Source organism: Carassius auratus, chromosome 41 (assembly GCF_003368295.1).
Source record: "Carassius auratus strain Wakin chromosome 41, ASM336829v1, whole genome shotgun sequence".
Classification (NCBI taxonomy): domain Eukaryota; kingdom Metazoa; phylum Chordata; class Actinopteri; order Cypriniformes; family Cyprinidae; genus Carassius; species Carassius auratus.
Window position 1 is genome coordinate 13,454,894 of NC_039283.1, and position 18,421 is coordinate 13,473,314.

The 18,421-nt window shown below is 36.9% G+C and overlaps 3 protein-coding genes and 1 long non-coding RNA gene across 7 annotated transcripts; 2 read left to right on the forward strand and 2 right to left on the reverse strand.

The window, feature by feature from the left end:
• Nucleotides 1-65: 65 nt before the first annotated feature.
• On the reverse strand, nt 66-4,108 carry LOC113060114 (nucleoporin SEH1-like). Its single transcript, XM_026228954.1, has 8 exons — nt 3,851-4,108; nt 3,665-3,715; nt 2,727-2,873; nt 2,121-2,332; nt 1,693-1,791; nt 1,248-1,388; nt 886-1,040; nt 66-803 (listed from the first exon to the last, which is right to left on the reverse strand). Exons 1-8 carry the CDS (start codon nt 3,959-3,961, stop codon nt 664-666), a joined length of 1,056 nt encoding a protein of 351 aa, XP_026084739.1. The 5' UTR covers nt 3,962-4,108; the 3' UTR covers nt 66-663.
• Nucleotides 4,109-4,263: 155 nt separating this feature from the next.
• LOC113060116 (sperm acrosome membrane-associated protein 4) lies at nt 4,264-5,407 on the reverse strand. The gene is made up of 3 exons (XM_026228956.1): nt 5,215-5,407; nt 4,814-4,924; nt 4,264-4,732 (listed from the first exon to the last, which is right to left on the reverse strand). The coding sequence occupies exons 1-3, from the start codon at nt 5,264-5,266 to the stop codon at nt 4,515-4,517; spliced, it is 381 nt and encodes a 126-aa protein (XP_026084741.1). The 5' UTR covers nt 5,267-5,407; the 3' UTR covers nt 4,264-4,514.
• Nucleotides 5,408-5,520: 113 nt separating this feature from the next.
• Nucleotides 5,521-6,903, forward strand: LOC113060118 (uncharacterized). The gene is made up of 3 exons (XR_003278193.1): nt 5,521-6,086; nt 6,619-6,670; nt 6,787-6,903. It is a non-coding gene; the product is annotated as an uncharacterized LOC113060118 (long non-coding RNA).
• Nucleotides 6,904-8,784: 1,881 nt separating this feature from the next.
• On the forward strand, nt 8,785-16,178 carry LOC113060119 (tyrosine-protein phosphatase non-receptor type 2-like). 4 transcript variants are annotated; one of them, XM_026228957.1, is made up of 9 exons: nt 8,785-9,332; nt 10,282-10,372; nt 10,621-10,721; nt 11,009-11,107; nt 11,351-11,488; nt 11,571-11,780; nt 11,959-12,132; nt 12,566-12,750; nt 15,448-16,178. In XM_026228957.1, the coding sequence occupies exons 1-9, from the start codon at nt 9,276-9,278 to the stop codon at nt 15,638-15,640; spliced, it is 1,248 nt and encodes a 415-aa protein (XP_026084742.1). In that variant the 5' UTR covers nt 8,785-9,275; the 3' UTR covers nt 15,641-16,178. The 4 variants fall into 4 exon arrangements, with proteins under 4 accessions (XP_026084742.1, XP_026084743.1, XP_026084745.1 ...); XM_026228958.1 differs by having other exon boundaries at nt 12,569-12,750; XM_026228960.1 differs by having other exon boundaries at nt 8,786-9,332; nt 11,959-12,120; nt 12,569-12,750.
• Nucleotides 16,179-18,421: the final 2,243 nt, after the last annotated feature.

An 18,421-nucleotide genomic window follows, 5' to 3' on the forward strand; every position in this document is an offset into this window, starting at 1 on the left:
AGACTTCATATTAACTTTTATATTAAAGCTGCCATTTCATAAATAATACATGAAAACAATTGGTATTTGGTACACAAACTATGGTATTTAATACAACCTTTTCTTCACAGAAACATTGGATCATACATGTAAATCAAATCATCTATCAAAAGTAATCTAGAAAAGGATTACTGTACTGTTACTAATGGAGTAGAAACGCATAATTCAAATAAAACAAGCTCAAATATTTGTACATACTTCATACATCCCAGTTTCTTAAACAATAACCTTTCTGATTCTCGTACAATAACAAGAGAAGCCTCGTCAATTAGACCAATATTTTGCAACATTGTTATTGGCAGCATCTTTTTTCCTTTATCACGTCAACAAAACACTTGAGATGAAACGTATACTCCTATATAGACATTGTGTCTTTACAAAATTCTGAAATTAAGAAAAACCATGCATCTGTATTCAGAGTAAAACAATTATATAGGCTGAAAGAAAAGTCAACTTAAAAGAGCATTCCTTGAAGGTAGGTAAAATAATATTAACAATGAACCATGTTAAGTGTCAGTATTGTTGCATGTCCAGCAAGCAAAATCAGTTTGTCTCAGTGTGAAGTCCAGTCTCACAGAAGCGCTCAGCTCCAGGTTTCCTCCAGGTGGTCCTGACATATAGCATCTATCGTCCAGTGGCCCCATTTAGAGCACTCTGTGCAGAAGCAGAACCCAGGGAGCCGCTCAGAGAACCAGGCTGACCAGACACTGGACTACCATCTCCCTTGAGAACACCTGTGCATTTCCAATTGTCCATGTAGTTTGCTGGTGAAACAGTCAAATTACAATAAATTAACATCACTCCAGTAGGTGCATATAGTCACTGTTTGTCATTTCAAACGCTCACCTTTCCAGAGTCTCACACAGCCATCGTCACCAGAGGAAGCCAGAAGTGTACTGGTGATGTTCCAGCTGACACGCCACACCTGAGAGTTATGACTGTCAAACTGGGCCAGCACCTGCACCTCAAATTTAGTGGGCGCTGAAGAAGAGCTGTCCTTTCTGTTAGTCAAAAAGAGGCAAGCTAAATGACGTAAATCTACTGGCATCTAACTAGAATTGAACCAAGCATCTCTGAATTGTAAGCTTTGGGGGAAACCCCAGTTGTTAAATACTATAATAAACCTATTAGAATTCAAAGTATAGATGCAAGTGATGTACTAGGTTAAACTGTAAAGAGAAACACATTGCATAACTCATTTTGCTCACCGAAGTGGAACCAGTTTGAAGATGCGCACATCTTTGGTGGCAATAGCAAGCACATGGAAAGACCGTCCCAGATTGGGAGCAAATTCAATATCATGTACAGCATCTGTAACGGTCATCAGTGTCTCTGCTTTGGCATATTTCCTACAACCATGAAAATAAAGTCGAAAAACAAATATTTAACTTGAAGGAAAACACATTTAATATGTGTATAGAAGATGTGTGTGAAAGGTTTGTGCTAATTGATGGCATTTCTTAGGTTAGTGTGATAATGATAGTTTTCCACTGTTCTAAATCCAGCTTCAGAATGTCCAAAATGTTGATGTCCCTTGCATATTAATATATTTTTTTAGAGATAGAAATGCACACATATAATATATATATATAATTTATAGACACTGGTGTGTAAACTAGCCTATAAAAGGATAAAGGGGAACTGAAGGCAAACCTTGTAACGTCATTGTACTCGTATATCTGAACCTTGCCGCCATACGTCACATTGCTGTCATCACTACCCACTGCAATCATAGGTGCATGAGCTCGAGAACTGTGAAGACAAAATATATTTTATTAGTCAAGCAGGTGCATCCATCGATTCAGTTACCAAGACAATATACTCTAGGAAATTGTCTGCAATGTCTTGAAAGCCAAAAGAAACTTGGGAATGTTTTCTAACAACTATCAAGTTTGACCTCACTGTTCAGTGGTGACAAGCATGTCAAATATCTGTGCTATCTGCAGTCACAGGTCTAATGAGAACAGAGGTTTCACCCTTCTACATACATATCTGCAAAGTAAATAATGCAACAGTTTAGGTGTACATGCTTACGTCTGCTCGCATATAGATGTGTTCAACTATCATTTATGAACGGTCACCTGGAAGGGTTCCAGGAGATGCAGGAGCACGAGAGTTTGGATGAGATCTCGTGCTGCAGGGACCACTGGCTCAGGTTCATCACATCAGGGGCCTCGTAGATTCGCACCACACCGTCTGCAGAGCATGTGGTCAGCATCAGGCCCATGTGCTTCGGGGCAAACTTCACATCAGTCACGGATGTCCGACTGTCCACAAGTGTGGTTCTCTTTATCTGAGGGGAGAACAGAGGAGACAAATGCTGACTGCTGGAATGTACCAAACTTATACAACAGGCTATGTTTGGCATAGAATAACTTTTCTGTGCAATACAGTATGCTGCCAAAAATATGCATAAGCATGTCTAAACTCCTGGCAGTACAAGCAAATGGAGTCAAAGATTATACTATAAAAACAAAGTCACGACAGATATTACTTCCAATTTATTTATTGCACTAGACACAGAAGAGTACACTAGCAGAGTAGCATGCTACTGTATGTAGTAGCTCTTATTTAGGAAGCCTCCATCCATAACCCTGTATGAACCATAATCAAATCCAACTTATTCAGAGAAACAACTTGGGGGAAGTGATTTAAGGCAAATGCTCGTACTAGAAAGCATCTCTTACCCAGTGGCTTTGTCCTCGTTGTTTGTCATTGGACTCTCCAACAATCTCCTCCCATACTATCGCAGTACGATCAAAGGAGCAGGACGCCAACACCTGTCCAAACTCTGGATGGGCCCAGGTCACTCTCCAAACTGAGCCACTGTGAGTCTAGAACACATAAATTGCTGTCAAATTACAGCCCAAAACCCATTTCACTTCATAAGAATGAACAATACTGGGAGTCTACACCAACTTATGATAGTCCAAATCAAACTAGAATGTAGAAATAAGAACTACAAGACGGTATGGGAGGAAAATGTATCTTGCAAAACTTTTGCATTGAATTTTCCACCCATCTCATTTTTTTCCCCTCTTAAGAGCCATTTTTACACATCTGTTTAATGAGGATTTAGGATTAGCCAATCTTACAGCAGTGGGTCGCAACCTTTTTGACCCAAAAGCACCCTCATGTCCTCTACAATATTCCAAAAGGACCCTCCAATGTTATAAATGTTTTCAGTATAGCTGTAATAATGCCAAAGTTGGTTATTTTCAACCTTTATTAACATAAACGGACAATGTTGCTATAATAAATAAACCACAATTTGTTTTGATTCCATAAGTTTCAAAACTGAAAGGTCTTTAAAAAAAAAAAAAAAAAACCTTAATTGTGTGTTTCAACTTAGATTATAATAACATTATTTTCAATATATTTATAACGATTTAAACACTTAATCAAGCGTTCTTACATAGGGTTTGAAGAAGAAATTCAATTCCAAACATGATTTTGTGAGCTTTTTGTATTTTCATTAATATTAAAACATGTAAATAAGTTAATTTATTGATTTAATTTATTGACACTTAAATCTCCGGCCCACTTGGATGTTTATTGATGGCCCCTAGAGAGCCCATGACTTCTGGTTGAGATTTGAGAACCACTGTTTTATGGCAAGACCTACTTTCCAGCTGGCTGTGCAGTTCCATTCTCCGTTGTCTCCCTTATCCCACACCTAAGGGGGGGGGGGGGGGGGGGAAATTGCACACTTTATCTTAATGTACTTTTAAATTTACACAGCAGGCTGGTTAACCACATCGGTTGCATTGCAAACACACTCCAGCAGGCCATGGGAGAAGCAATCGTTTACCTTAATGCTTTGGTCGCTGGAGCACGTCGCCATTCTCCGCCCGTGAAAGTCATAAGAAACATCGTGGATCAGATCTTTATGATCGGCTGCGATGCTGCGCGCGACAAACATCTTCTTTTGCTTTTTCTAACGTTACTCCTCCTGGTAATGGCACGCGGGAAGTCAACACGAACGTGTGGACTTCCCTTCATTTTTTAAACGAGAGGTTGAAAACGGACCAATCACGTTGGAGTAGGAAAGCATGTGTGTACCAGATCTTTATAATAAACGATCGGGTGAGCTATTCTAGAGGTGACGTAAAGATCAGCGGAACTCTGAGCACGCGCAGTAATGCAAGCGTCTCGCATTTTAGAGAAACAGCGCCCTCTATTGCATTCAATTATGACCGTGTACTAAAAACAGAAGACTTATACCATTGTTTGTCATTTGCATTTATTTATCAATAAAACATTTTTGGGTTAAGAAAATATTAGTGCATTTGAACCATTGTGCATTTATAATTTTTTTTTACTCGTTTGGATGAACAATCAACTGGCTAGAAAAGAACTTCCAAAATGTGCTCTGGCATGAAAGCAGCCGTTTTAGATCAAAACCGTAACAGTACGTGAACAATGTAAACATGAAACAAAGCTTTCAATCCCATATAAGAATTAGAATTCGGAAGTCATAAAAACACACCCATCATCTCAGTAATGAGAAGTATGACAAGCAAAAGAGGAGCAAGGGACAACTGAATTGAAGGGCTGGCATTGCAGAAGTCTTCCTCACAGCAGGAGGTCTTCAAGGTGTACAGGGTCTTATTGGGAAGAAACTCTACAACTTTTGTCTTGTTGCATGCCTCCGTGGGAAGACACCCCATCACCTTTAGATCCAGGACGGAAACTGGAAAATCAAACGGAAAGCATACCCAAGTAAGAGAGAAAGATTTGTTAAAGATCCCGAGAGCTTTAGCATCACATTTACCTGCTTTACCAATTCCCAAATAACACAATTCATCATCACTGCAGTTTGTCTTGGTAGTGAAACACACATCCCAGAATCCGAGCTCACACCGAAAGCACTCCAGTGATTGTCCTGCAAGCAAAGGGAAATTAAAGTCAATTATTGTCTAATTAGTTAGAATGGAACAGATTTGTACTTTTCATTTGTGGTTGCAATTTATCGTTGTTAACGGTACTTTCAAATTCCATTAAAGCTATTAAACACTCATACTGCAGATACACGGGACTTAATCACATTGGTATGATCCGATTTAAAAAGTAGTATGGAAATAAGTGCTTTACAAAATCCATTCATCATTGGTTTGAAACAATAACATTTGTTACAATATAGCATTCATTCAGACAGGGAAGTTATTGACTTACCCAAACAAATCAAAGACATCACCACAAACGCGGTAAAAATAGCTCCTCTCATGTTTAAGTGCAGTTTTAGAAGTAGATAAGGTCACAAATGTGAGCGCAACACCTTGAGCTGGATGTGGTCTTTATAAACGAAACGAACACTACCGACCAGACAGCTAGTCTACGCAATCCTACAATAGGGATTGTGTTGTATAATGCATGGTAAGGTGTGAGGAAGATAAAGGCATTATCTTATTAGCCATAAATAAGAATCAGCTGTTTAGCACGTGTGGGGCAAGAAAAAACGAAATGTATCACGTGCACATTAAACACATCATTTATATCGTAATTCAATGTGAAGGTTTTAATCAAACAATTTAAACTGTCAATAACTATAGCCTACGTTACATTTAGCCTTTCATGACACCAAAAAACAACCATGTAAAAGAGAGAATGATCATGAAATCAAAAGGAGGTGGAGATCTTCTCATTGTTATAATTTTTTGGAAGTAGCATGTCATTTGTGAACGAATCGGGTTAGACAAATTAAATTAAAAATAATCTTTAAATCGAACAAATGATTTTCGCTCACTTCCACTCTGACTCGCTTATTCTGCCTTATAAAGTTTTTAGCATGTTTTCTTTCTTTTTGAATTTATTTTCTTCAGTCTTTGGTCTGTTTTGAGTTTGAAAGAGATTTGGCGCGATCAAATTGGCCATAGTACGAGAGACTTTGGACACCTCATTGGCCGCTGGACCGGACGCCGCCATATTGGTCCGGGCAACTCGAATGAAGTGTTCTACAGAAAAGCTCACTGATTCCCTCACTATTTTGAGGTTTTACAAATCTTCGTAAAATCCTAATTATCTCTAGAGAAATTCACCTTTCGCATGTAAGTATGAATAGTTGTTTTTGGATTTATTTTGTCATTATAACATTATTTTGACATTATTAGCCAAGTCAGACTATTAATAGCCATCGATAAAATCTATGTAAACTAAATGTGACTTAAGAAATAATGTTAAGTTTACATGATTATTATGAAGTTTATGTTCTAATCTTAATGTTACCCTGCATGGACCCCAAAAGCAGTTGTAGTAATAGCCAAAAATGCATCGTATGGGTCAAAATTATTTTTCTTTTATGCCAAAAATCATTTGGATGTCCTTAAAGATAATGTTCCATGAAGATTTTTAGTAAATTTCCTACCATAAATGTATCAAAAGTTCGTTTTTGATTAGTAATATGCATTGCTAGGGATTTCATTTGGACGAGTTTAAAGGCGATTTTCTCTATTTATTTTTATTTATTTATTTATTTATTCATTTATTTGCACCCTCAGATTCCAGATTTTCAAATAGTTATCTCGGCCAAATATTGCCTAAAACATACATCAACGGAAAGCTTATGCAGCTGTTTTTCAGGTGATTTCGGAAAATTTACACTTACAACTTTTGTTGTCCAGGGTCACAAATCGTAAGTGAGTCTTACATTACATTTACATATAGTAATAAGCTTTTATCCAAAGGCAAAGAGTAGCTGATAAGATTGCTTATCAAATAATCGTGGCTCATATGTTTTGCCAATTTTAGACGCAGTGGAACCAACACAAACCTCAAGCAAGCCTGAAGAAAGCCTGCATGGACTGTTTTGTGCATTTACAAGAGCCTGCACCTCTTATGCATATTATATAATTTTATTAAATTATATTATTATATCACTGATACTAGGCCTGTTATATGATTGTAGTATTCACTACTCACTGTTTAGTATTTTTATTTTATTGACTATTATTTTTTTATGAAAAAAAAAAAAAAAAAAAATGAAATATGTGTGTGTGTGTGTGTGTACAGACATACAATATGCTATTTTATTCATAGTAATTGCATTAATACTATTTTATACTCATACTCAATTTATTTTTTAGGCTATTCATAATAATAATAATAATAATATGCTAGAATATAACCGCCATATACTGTAAATTGAACTACATCTAACCTTTAACCTTATAGTACATTTATATTTCATAAATTTAAACTGTATTGTAGTTGTGTTATAAATGTTTACTGCTGTCATTTAATTATTTACTGGATCCATTAAGAATGATCCTATAAATAGGGGTTCAAACTTTGATATTAACGTTGCCCATTAGAGGGAGCCAGAGGATAAGGATTATTTCAAGCCCAAATCCTTTCTATCAGTTTCCATCCATTTGAATTGAAATAAATGTATTTAGTTCATTTGTATAACTATGGTGTACTGAGAGAAAAATGTATATCAGTAAATGTTTAACTTTTTAAGACCCAAGTAAAACACATTTTCAAGCTGCCAGACACAATTATTTATATTTTTGTAATTAAATTATTTGTTTTATTAATTTTTTGTGATTTATTTATTTGTTTATATATTAATTTATTAATTTATTTTACTATAAAATAAAGACATATACTTTTTATAAAGACATTCATTGTTGTGGACTGAATAATAAAACAACTATTATACAGATACTATAAGCATAAGGTGGGGGCAACACATGTAAGAATGACATTTTACAGATTTTTAAAGATAAATGCTTTCAGCGTATTATTTTCACATTCATCTGAAATTGTCCTGTGACATCCTATGACGTGTTAAAAAAAGTTAATGTGTTGAAGAAAGAATAAGCCATTTCCACGATTTAAAAGTGTGTGTACATATCATGTATATTACATTATATTACATTAAGGACGTCTCCACAATTTTTAACCAAGAAAAAATAAACCAGAAAATAAACCACATATATGCTTGACAAGCATGATTCTTCACAATTCCTTACAACAATGAATACGTATTGAAAATAAAGAATTAAGTTCTGTAAACATTTGCATTTTTACAACATATATGTGTATCCCATCAGATAATGAAAACTTCAACTCACACTTTTTGTCTTCATGCTCACTTGAGCAATAGGGCCAAAAACAGGAAATGTGTCATACAAGTGGTCAAGCACAAAGACACACTGGATAGGGCATTCCTCGAGTCCCCCCTTTCATGATGTAATGCCGCTTTGACTGCCGGGTAGAAATCGGCTGCGTAGCTGAGAAGCTGGTCCTTTGCAGAACACAAAATCGAGGGGGTGTGGTAGGATCCAGATCCAACTCCTCTCACCTTACATATACCTAAACCTACCCGTCTCCACCCCCTGATCCCTAAACCTACCCGTCTCCCCTAAACCTATTAATCTCCACCCCCTAGATCCCCCTTCCTCAAATCTTACCCTAGAGGTCCAATGCACTGCAGAGTTTAGCTCCAACCCTGATTAAAGTCACCTGTCTGCCATTTTCGAATGATCCCAAAGACATTGATTGACACTGATTAGCATGCTCAGGTGTGTTTGATTAGGGTTAGCGCTAAACTCTGCAGGAAATTGGACCTCGAGGTCCAGATTTGAGGATCCCTGCCCTAGATGTTCATCCAACCACGCCCCCTGGATCTTGTGCTCTAGAGTCTAGGGGCTAGCCACTAAGGGCGTGGCTCACGGGCTCAGCAGAAGTGCGCATCGAGGGCGCTCGCGAGCTCCCTTCTGAAAGCTAAAAAGACAAATAGGACACCCTACGGTCATGGACTTAACGGGACACGCGCACGTAGCGGCCACTGTAAATCCTCAAGACCGAACGTGCACACGAAGCGTGCAATTTAGGACAGTGCAGTCGACATCAGTTTGCATGAAGATGTTTAACCTTCACAAAGAGTCAGTGAATTAATATTTTTGGTGAAATGATTCAAAAGAGTCGACTCACTTGAATGAATCTCCACCACTACCTGACAATATCAAGCAAGCCATGTCGACTCGTGTCGACAGAGGGCGCCGTCCTCGCTCTCCTCTGGCACACGGAAGTAGCCGATGGGGGTGCTGAAAGTGCTGGTAATTTTATCCTCTTTGATGAGGGTTAACATCGCACCGCACCGCACCGTTCTTCTTGCCGTTTTCACGGGATCATGACAATTTTTAACAATGGAATAGTGACCCCTCGTTTTAGCTCAGACGACATTTGATTTAACCGAGTCCCATTTGAATAACCCCGCTTTGGAAAAAAAAATGGATCAGGAGTTTGAGAACATCGATTCATCTGGACAGTGGCAAAACCTTTATAATGTAAGTCCTACTGTTTTTTTTTTCTGAATGGTTAAAAATGAGCCGTTCTTCGGGCGAACGCCTGGGACACTTGCTGCATTGTACACTGATAGATTTGTAATGTTTATCTAATAGTCCTATGCATGTACTCGGGCCGTGAGAACGAATGGGTAATTACACTTTTCTTTACAGCGCATGCGCGTAATACCGAGAAATACGGTCCACATGAATTTACTGAAATAATCTTTCATTGTGAATCATGTCGGCTCGGTAAACCTGAACGTGAGTGGAAATTGTTTTAAACTGAACGGGATTGTTATTTTTAATTCCTGTCAACAAGCAAAACTACTTAAACCATTCAGCGAATAGTCATGCGTTAAAATAACTTGTTTACACTGAGTAAATGCAAGCAATGTGAAGTGCATGAGTGGTCATGTCACAGTGCGGTGCATTAGAGCAGCTTCCTGTGAACACATGAGCTGTGTCTCAATAACTTGTGAGCCGTTTACCTAGATAGCATCTCAAGACATCACGGTTTCATATTAGTTTTATTTTTATTTTTTATTTTTTTCACTATATGCGCTCTAAGTCCTGTCACCCTAAATGCCATCTTATTTCTGCCACCTTTTAAACCCGCGGCATGCGCCTATGATACTCAGAGTTAGGGAGCTCACTAGGTTTTGACACACAGCCATGCACTGATACGGTTTCTGAGAACTGACGAGCACTTCCCAAGAAGTGAAGAACCGAAGCTGTCAGTTCTCTATAACTCAGCCAGAACACTTCTATACAAACCCCCCTTATTTGCCTGCATATATTGTATGTTCCTTATTAATATTTTAATAACTCTCCCTCCTTCTTTTACCATTTTAAAAATATAAAGAAACGTTTATATACAGGTCTTATAGGTATGAGGTATTTTTTTAAGGGTTTTCACACTGATGTTTGTTATTTTGTAACCTCTTTCTAGGAAATCCGTAACCAGTCTCAAGAGTGTCCCTACAAAGTGGCAAAGTTCCCAGAAAATCGCAATAGGAATAGATATAGAGATGTCAGTCCCTGTAAGTTTCTTCCATGTAAACCATTTTAACAAGATTTCATTAATTTTTTAAACTTCCCCTTAAAGGGACAGTTCACCAAAATGTACTTTTTGTCTGTGAACCAAAAAAGAAGATGCCACAAAGAGTTGAATTACAAATGTTTTTTTTTTCTCTCCTGTAAGCTTAATGTTGATTCCAGATTCAGTTTAACACATGATGCCAAAATATTAGATCCACTCACCCTGAATAACTTTAATTTTTGTGTTAAGATGATCACAGTCGGGTGAGATTAGAAAATTCAGAGAATGACTACATAAATGCGAGCCTAATTACCGTGGAGGAGGCCCAGAGAAGGTACATATTGACACAGGTATGACAGTAATGGAAAAAGTAAGTCCACTGTTTGCATTTAGCTGATTTCACTGATGTCTCATGTGGTTCTTATATACGAAGCAATCTGATTTGCACGTTTCTCCTTTTATTATTGCATTTGTGTTTAGCATCGTGAAACATTTTCAACATCCTTTACAGCCTTTTTGTCGAACAGAGGAGAATGTCTCATAGATTGTAATTGAATGTAACCTACATTTCTTTTGCATTGACCAGCTTGTCTGTGCATTCTCTAATGTAATTGCAGATACTTTTCTTTTTCTGCAGGGCCCACTGAGGAACACTTGTGGTCACTTCTGGCAAATGATTTGGGAGCAACGCTGCAAAGCAGTTATTATGCTTAATAGAGTTATAGAGAAAGGCTCGGTGAGTGAACACAAATGTTTGTTTTTACATTTATGTAGCATATTTCATTTAAAAGAAAGAAACCGTTTGTGGTCATATTCATCAAGGATGCATTAAGTTGATCTAAATTGACAGTTTTACCATTATTGTGTATTATGTTGATAAATAGTAATATGGATTTGGTTGCCTATTAGAAAACAATACATTACAACATTGATAAATTATTTTGAAATGCTATTTGCTGTCTTTGTTCAATCTGAACAGGAGAAATGTGCAAAGTATTGGCCCTCAGAGGAGGAGCGAGACATGGATTTCATTGACACTGGGTTTACGGTGACTCTGGTGTCTGAGGAGGCCGAACCGAATTACACAATCAGACTATTAGAACTTATAAATGGCAAGGTGCATGCAATGTTAAATGATTACATCATTAAATGCTTCTCTAAACAAGACATGTTGTTTGAAGTTTGTCCTGTATTCATAGACGAGAGAGACCAGAGAGATCTACCATTTTCATTACACAACGTGGCCTGATTTTGGCGTACCGGAGTCTCCAGCATCATTCCTCAACTTCCTTTTCAAGGTTCGAGAGTCTGGCTCATTGGGGCCAGAGAACGGCCCTGCAGTGGTCCACTGCAGTGCAGGAATAGGGAGATCTGGGACTTTCTCATTGGTTGACACCTGTCTTGTATTGGTAAGACTGTAGTTGCAAAATACTGAATGATTCTAAAGGTTTTATAGCACGTCATCATTTATTACATTCATTATGTGAGACTGTTATAATTTTTTAGCCTAGGCCTGAAGATTCCCATTATCAGGTACAATATAATGTTCTGTGGAACTGAGATTTCAGTGTTGTTTTGTATTTTTAGATGGACAAGAGGAAAGACCCTTTGTCTGTGGACATACAGAAGGTTTTGTTAGATATGAGAGAGTATCGAATGGGCCTAATCCAAACCCCAGATCAGCTTCGATTTTCATATATGGCAGTCATGGAGGGAGCAAAGAGCATCCTGGAAGACTTGGCTCCACAGGTACCAAGCATGGTGGGATTGCATCATTACATTTGATTTTGAGTAGTAAAGTAATAATCAGTGTTGCATTAAAAAAAAAAAAAAAAAAAAAAAGCTGTTAAATTATAAAAAAATTCAAAATATATATGTTTTTTAAAAGTATTTTCTATAAAACAAATTCAAAAGCATGAAAAACCCCAAACTTTTGGATGGCGGTGTGAAGAAATGTTACATACTTTTTTGCATTACTTGTTGCTTCTACTCCCCAAATCAAACTGAATTATTTTCTTTTTTTTTCTTTAACATGTGTTACTTTACTTTGATTAACCATAGTAATCTTGGTTTGCAGTACAGTATATGTGAATAGTTGATGTGTATCATGTCAATAAACATAAAAAAACTAAAATAAAATAAAAACCCAGGGACTGTGTATGTGTGTCTAACCCTAAGCCTTTTGCACTGACAGCAGAAGCAGCCTACAGAATGGCAGGAACCAGAAGCTTATTTGGTTTCAACTTCTCAGAGCTCCATCTTGAGTTCAGAGAAACTCAACGGACAGTCTGACTCTTGTACAGAGGCACATGATCCAGGAAGAGAACAAGACGGCATACATTCACCACAGGAAGAGCATACAGAGTTAAGAACATTAAGGTAAGAGAAAAGAAAAAAAAGATTGTTTCATATTGGAAACTGATAGCTGATCATTCAGTTGTTCTAGATCTAGTTCAGTCAACCCTATTTGTAACCACAGTATCAAGAGCTATATGTAGTGCATCCATTACGGTTCAAAAGTTTAGTGCTAATAAGATTTATTTTATATATATATATATATATATATATATATATATATATATATAAAATTAAAAATCATTGTTTTATTCAGCAAGAATGAATTAAATTGATCAAAAAGGACAGTAAAGTTTTTTTTTTTTAATGTTACAAATATGTCCATTTTACATAAATGTTATTCTTTTGAACTTTCTACTCATTGTAGAAACTTGTGTGTGTGTGTGGGGGGGGGGTATCAGGGATTCCATTTTTCACAATTTTTAAGACCGATTATAACAATAAATGTCTCTTGCACCAAAATAATATATTAACGTATAGTATATAAAGCAAATTAAAATTTATTTCTGAAGGATTATGTGACACTGAAAAAGAAAATAAAAATATATATATTAGAAGTGGGCATAGATTATTTTTTTAAATCTAGATTAATCTCACTGTGATTTTGAAATTAATCTAGATTAAAATGGCTCATTCGAATTCTGCCGAAGGCATTCAGAATATGTGTTACCCAAATAAAATTGACAAACAGTAAGTCTTTGAGAAGAGGTTTATCAAGCTAGGTGGTGCATTAGAAAAGGGGCTCATCTCCTGTTTCCAAAATGTATCACAAAGTGTGAAACTAATTCCACATTGCACAAGGTGCAAACAACATTACTCCTGTTTCACACCAATGTTTAAGATTTATTTTTTCAAGTTTGTAGGTGTCAAGGTACAGAAACCAAATAATAGCACTGGATAGTCTTCAGTGTAAAAATTAAATATACAATCAAACCTACATTTATTCAAACACCTTCAACATTTCTCACATTATTGCAGTTTTGCTATATATATCAAAAATTATATCTGGTTTCTGAATAATTTTTGGTTTGACTGTTAAAACTACAAAGAAATTCAGTCAAGAGCAGTGAGTGATTTTCATTTTCATTTTCTTGGATTAACATTACAGCAGCCAGTCGCTAAATTAGGCGCGGTCACTTTAAGAGACCATGAACGCATCCAATATAATACACATCCCAACTGTTTACTTTCACTTAAGAAATAACTGACATTTTTTTCCAGCATAATTTCCAAGGTGGATATTTTGACATATTTGTCGGCACAAGAGCAAAAATAAGCAAAATCGATGTTCTAGTGTTTTGAGACGCCTTTCTCTGCGCGAGCCCTGAACACCAGAACACCGTGGTGTTGAATTGGGCTCTTTCACATCTTTTTGTTTGTTCAAACTGCGATTTGCATTTGTTCGTTCGGGTGCAGGAGGAACTTCGAGGTGAACTTCGCAGAAGAGAGCTCGGTTCAGTGTCGCTGTCCATGATACGCGACTCTCTCTCATGCGCACCTAAACGACACATCTAGTTTTTGGATGCTTTAATGTTTAAATCGACAAGCGGTAAGGCTTAACAACACGTGAGAAAGATAAGCTTTCGTGATGATGCGCATCAGTGGCCCGTCAACTGTCCTGAGCATCTTTTAAGCCTGGCCTCAGCCAGTCGGTTATTATAAAATATCAAGGGTAAAGTCATCATAGCTTGCTTAGTATAGACCCAGCTCCCAACACAACTTTGAGAATAGATTAACGGCGGTATTTTCTTTATCGCCCGATAAGAGTCTCGCGTTAACGCATATATATATATATATAAACAGCACAAATATGCTGGTTTGGTATGTACTTTTACGGTTTGGTAGCTTCGGTACAGCGGGGGAAAACAAAACTTTTTTCTTTTTTTTTTACATTTCAAATTGCTCTTTAAATAAATTCATTTATAATTAATATTTTCTTAGGGATAAAAATCTACCTTGGCTTATGTTAACTATACGGAGTTACAATTAACAACAGACCCCAAACTTAAATTCAATTAGTCTACTTTTATTTTTAAACATAATAATCAACATTCAACTTAAAAAAAACAACAACAACAACAACAACAAAAAAAAAAAAACATATGCAAACATATAAATTGCATATAATATAGTTTTTAAATTAACTTCTAAATAAAATATTTTATTTTTTTATTGTAACATTAATTTACACACTGCCTATTGAGCTGTGGGCACTGTGGACACTGATGGCTGCCTGAGGTAAATTAAACGTAACGTGACATTTTGTTTACAAGTTGTTTTACTAATGTCTTTCCTTGGTTGACACACTGGTTGAGAGTATGAGCCATGAGATCTCCATTCGTGTTTATTTTGCATTAAAACTAGTAATAGAAGAGGAAGGGATGATCATGCTGCCGTTTGAACTGAGGTGTTTATACAGCGATCTGTCGTACCACATCAAAGTGAATATCCTGAATAAAATGGGCATAATTTGAAAGATGAGACTTTTTTTGTTACTAAAAGTAACACTTTATAAAACTGTAAGTTTCAAATGAAGTTCTTGTGCAGTGGTTAAAACTATGCTGTATTTGTTCAGTACACAAGCGTACCGAACCGATACACCACCTAGCAAAAGGACATGTGTTAAGTGACGAAGTTCTGCTAATACCAGGAAAATAACTACATTTTTTTTGCTTATTAAAAAATCTGAAGTAATCAGACACATGTTGTTATTACTTCCAGTCTACGTAAGAGGAACCGTGAGGAGCGGATAGCCAGCACGGCACAGAAGGTGCAGCACATGAAGCTGAAACTAAGCGATTCGGAGAAGAAGAAAGAGAAGTGGCTGTTCTGGAAACCAATTCTCCTGAATGTCGGCGCTGGTGCAGCGGTAGCACTGGGACTCTGTATGTGCTGGGCCTTTCTGTCCCAGTAATGCTGTTTTATCCCACAGGTTCCACTTCTGTTGCACAGGGACCCAAATGATGGTACTGGTATTAATAGGTGCTTGGATGTTTCTAGAAAAGGGACAAAAAAAATGTAGAATGATTGTGTTTACAAGCATTCATACCCGGATGTTCTTCATGATTTAATGAATGTTTGTCATATGGTGTTATTACAATGTAACGAATTATGAAGCTACATTGTAACTACTATAGCGAATCCATTCTCGAGGCCTAACAACTTTCACTGTACAGTATTTTGTTTGAGTTTATATGCAGAGCAGTGTTAAATAGACCCCCACCGGGCCTACTGAGTCAGTTTATTAAATGTGTCTGTTTGCTAAGTTTTTCCGCATGGATATTCATAGGGTGACTCATTTGTTTCAGTATGTCAAAGCCCAGTGAGTTTCCGTACATGCACATCTCAGGATCTTCTAGTAATAAACTGACTGTAGATTCAGCCAAAAGTAATAAGTGGTCCGGTTTCCACTTTTAAAAATGTACATAGTAAACTCTTTACTAAAGAAGAGAGATTGTTGTTTATTTGCATTATTTCTTGTCTCAGGAATCTTCTGCGTATATGTTTTTCTGGTTTCTCAAGCTCATTTGCATCCATAAAATGATTTCTCTCATTTCATTGCAGCACGTGGGGTAAAACTAATGTATGAGTGCAAATAAATGCAGATTGTGATAGATTGCATGTTTACAGATGGCTACATCGGTGCAGTGCCAGGCATGTTATTTAATTTTTAGACAATGGACGCTAAACACTGACGATTTATTATTGTCTCCAAGGATCAAAGTTTATTTCCAGTCTCCATTACCTCACACTGTAAGATTTCATTGTGGGTTTAATGCCAATTACTTAGCAGAATCAATGGGAGTCAAATTAGATGTCTCTTCCTCCCATGGTTCCAGGAATTGATCCAATATTTCCAGAAGTGGCTAATGGTGGAGTGGTAATTTCATTCCATCTAGCCGAGTGACCAGCCGGGAAAGAACAATCCTTTTTCCTCTCAGCAGGCTGTTGTCACAAATACGGGAAAATGTATTTTTGGATCCAAGCTCTGCTTTAGGGATGACCTCTTAAGAGCTTATAACATTTTTCAAAGATCAGATGTGTGTGTGTGTGTGTGTGTGTATATATATATATATATATATATATATATATATATATATATATATATATATATACAATTACATGAATTTGAAAAGCTTTTTTTATTGCAATAGTTTTTAAAGTACATCACAGTAGATTGTAATAAGTATCAAAACTTATGAACTTATTAACTATGTTAAACGTGTATTTTAAAACCCGAAACTAAACCACGTGTAATTTTTGTGCAATTACTAGGCATGCCGTTTTTAGGTAAACACAATAATAATAATAAAAAAGTTTTTTTTTGTTTTGTTTTGTTTTTGTTAGATCTTATCCTCAGCTTGGCTGCATTAATTTGATGAAAATAAAGTAAAAACCGTAATATTGTTAACTGTTCTTAGAATTTGAAAGATTTGAATATATTTTGTTCTGAATTTATTCAGCATATTAGAATGATTTCTGAAGGTCATATCACGTGACACTGAACACTGGAGTTTTTTATTTTTTTATCAATCAATCAATCAATCACCTTTATTTATATAGTGCTTTAAACAAAATACATTGCGTCAAAGCACTGAACAACATTCATTAGGAAAACAGTGTCTCAATAATGCAAAATTATAGTTAAAGGCAGTTCATCATTGAATTCAGTTATGTCATCTCTGTTCAGTTGAAATAGTGTCTGTTTTTATTTGCAATCAAGTCAATGATATCGCTGTAGATGAAGTGACCCCAACTAAGCAAGCCAGAGGCGACAGCGGCAAGGAACCGAAACTCCATCGGTGACAGAATGGAGAAAAAAAAACCTTGGGAGAAACCAGGCTCAGTTGGGGGGTCAGTTCTCCTCTGACCAGACGAAAACCAGTAGTTCAATTCCAGGCTGCAGCAAAGTCAGATTGTGCAGAAGAATCATCTGTTTCCTGTGGTCTTGTCCTGGTGCTCCTCTGAGACAAGGTCTTTACAGGGGATCTGTATCTGGGCTCTAGTTGTCCTGGTCTCCGCTGTCTTTCAGGGCAGTAGAGGTCCTTTCTAGGTGCTGATCCACCATCTGGTCTGGATACGTACTGGATCCGGGTGACTGCAGTGACCCTCTGATCTGGACACAGACTGGATCTCGTGGCCACGGTGACCTCGGAACAAGAGAGAAACAGACAAATATTACCGTAGATGCCATTCTTCTAATGATGTAGAAAGTACGGTGTTATGTGAAGTGTTTCCGGTTCCGGTTTACCTAATTAATGCAGCCTAAAAATCCTTTAACGGATTTGGATATTAAAAGCATATTAGTATGTTATGTGTATGCCCGGTTAAAGAGATGGGTCTTTAATCTAGATTTAAACTGCAAGAGTGTGTCTGCCTCCCGAACAATGTTAGGTAGGTTATTCCAGAGTTTAGGCGCCAAATAGGAAAAGGATCTGCCGCCCGCAGTTGATTTTGATATTCTAGGTATTATCAAATTGCCTGAGTTTTGAGAACGTAGCGGACGTAGAGGAGTATAATGTAAAAGGAGCTCATTCAAATACTGAGGTGCTAAACCATTCAGGGCTTTATAAGTAATAAGCAATATTTTAAAATCTATACGATGTTTGATAGGGAGCCAGTGCAGTGTGGACAGGACCGGGCTAATATGGTCATACTTCCTGGTTCTAGTAAGAACTCTTGCTGCTGCATTTTG

Bases quoted from the DNA above. Each gene is read 5' to 3' on its own strand.
- LOC113060114 (XM_026228954.1), bottom strand. From the start codon at position 3,961: ATGTTTGTCGCGCGCAGCATCGCAGCCGATCATAAAGATCTGATCCAC. The intron at 2,874-3,664 runs GTAGGTCTTGCC...TATGTGTTCTAG, and splicing joins ACTGCACAGCCAGCTGGAAA to ACTCACAGTGGCTCAGTTTG. The intron at 804-885 runs GTGAGCGTTTGA...CTGTTTCACCAG, and splicing joins CTGTGTGAGACTCTGGAAAG to CAAACTACATGGACAATTGG.
- LOC113060116 (XM_026228956.1), bottom strand. From the start codon at position 5,266: ATGAGAGGAGCTATTTTTACCGCGTTTGTGGTGATGTCTTTGATTTGT. The intron at 4,925-5,214 runs GTAAGTCAATAA...CTTTGCTTGCAG, and splicing joins GATGTCTTTGATTTGTTTGG to GACAATCACTGGAGTGCTTT. The intron at 4,733-4,813 runs GTAAATGTGATG...TTGATTTTCCAG, and splicing joins TTTGGGAATTGGTAAAGCAG to TTTCCGTCCTGGATCTAAAG.
- LOC113060119 (XM_026228957.1), top strand. From the start codon at position 9,276: ATGGATCAGGAGTTTGAGAACATCGATTCATCTGGACAGTGGCAAAAC. The intron at 10,373-10,620 runs GTAAGTTTCTTC...TTTTGTGTTAAG, and splicing joins ATATAGAGATGTCAGTCCCT to ATGATCACAGTCGGGTGAGA. The intron at 11,108-11,350 runs GTGAGTGAACAC...CAATCTGAACAG, and splicing joins GAGTTATAGAGAAAGGCTCG to GAGAAATGTGCAAAGTATTG.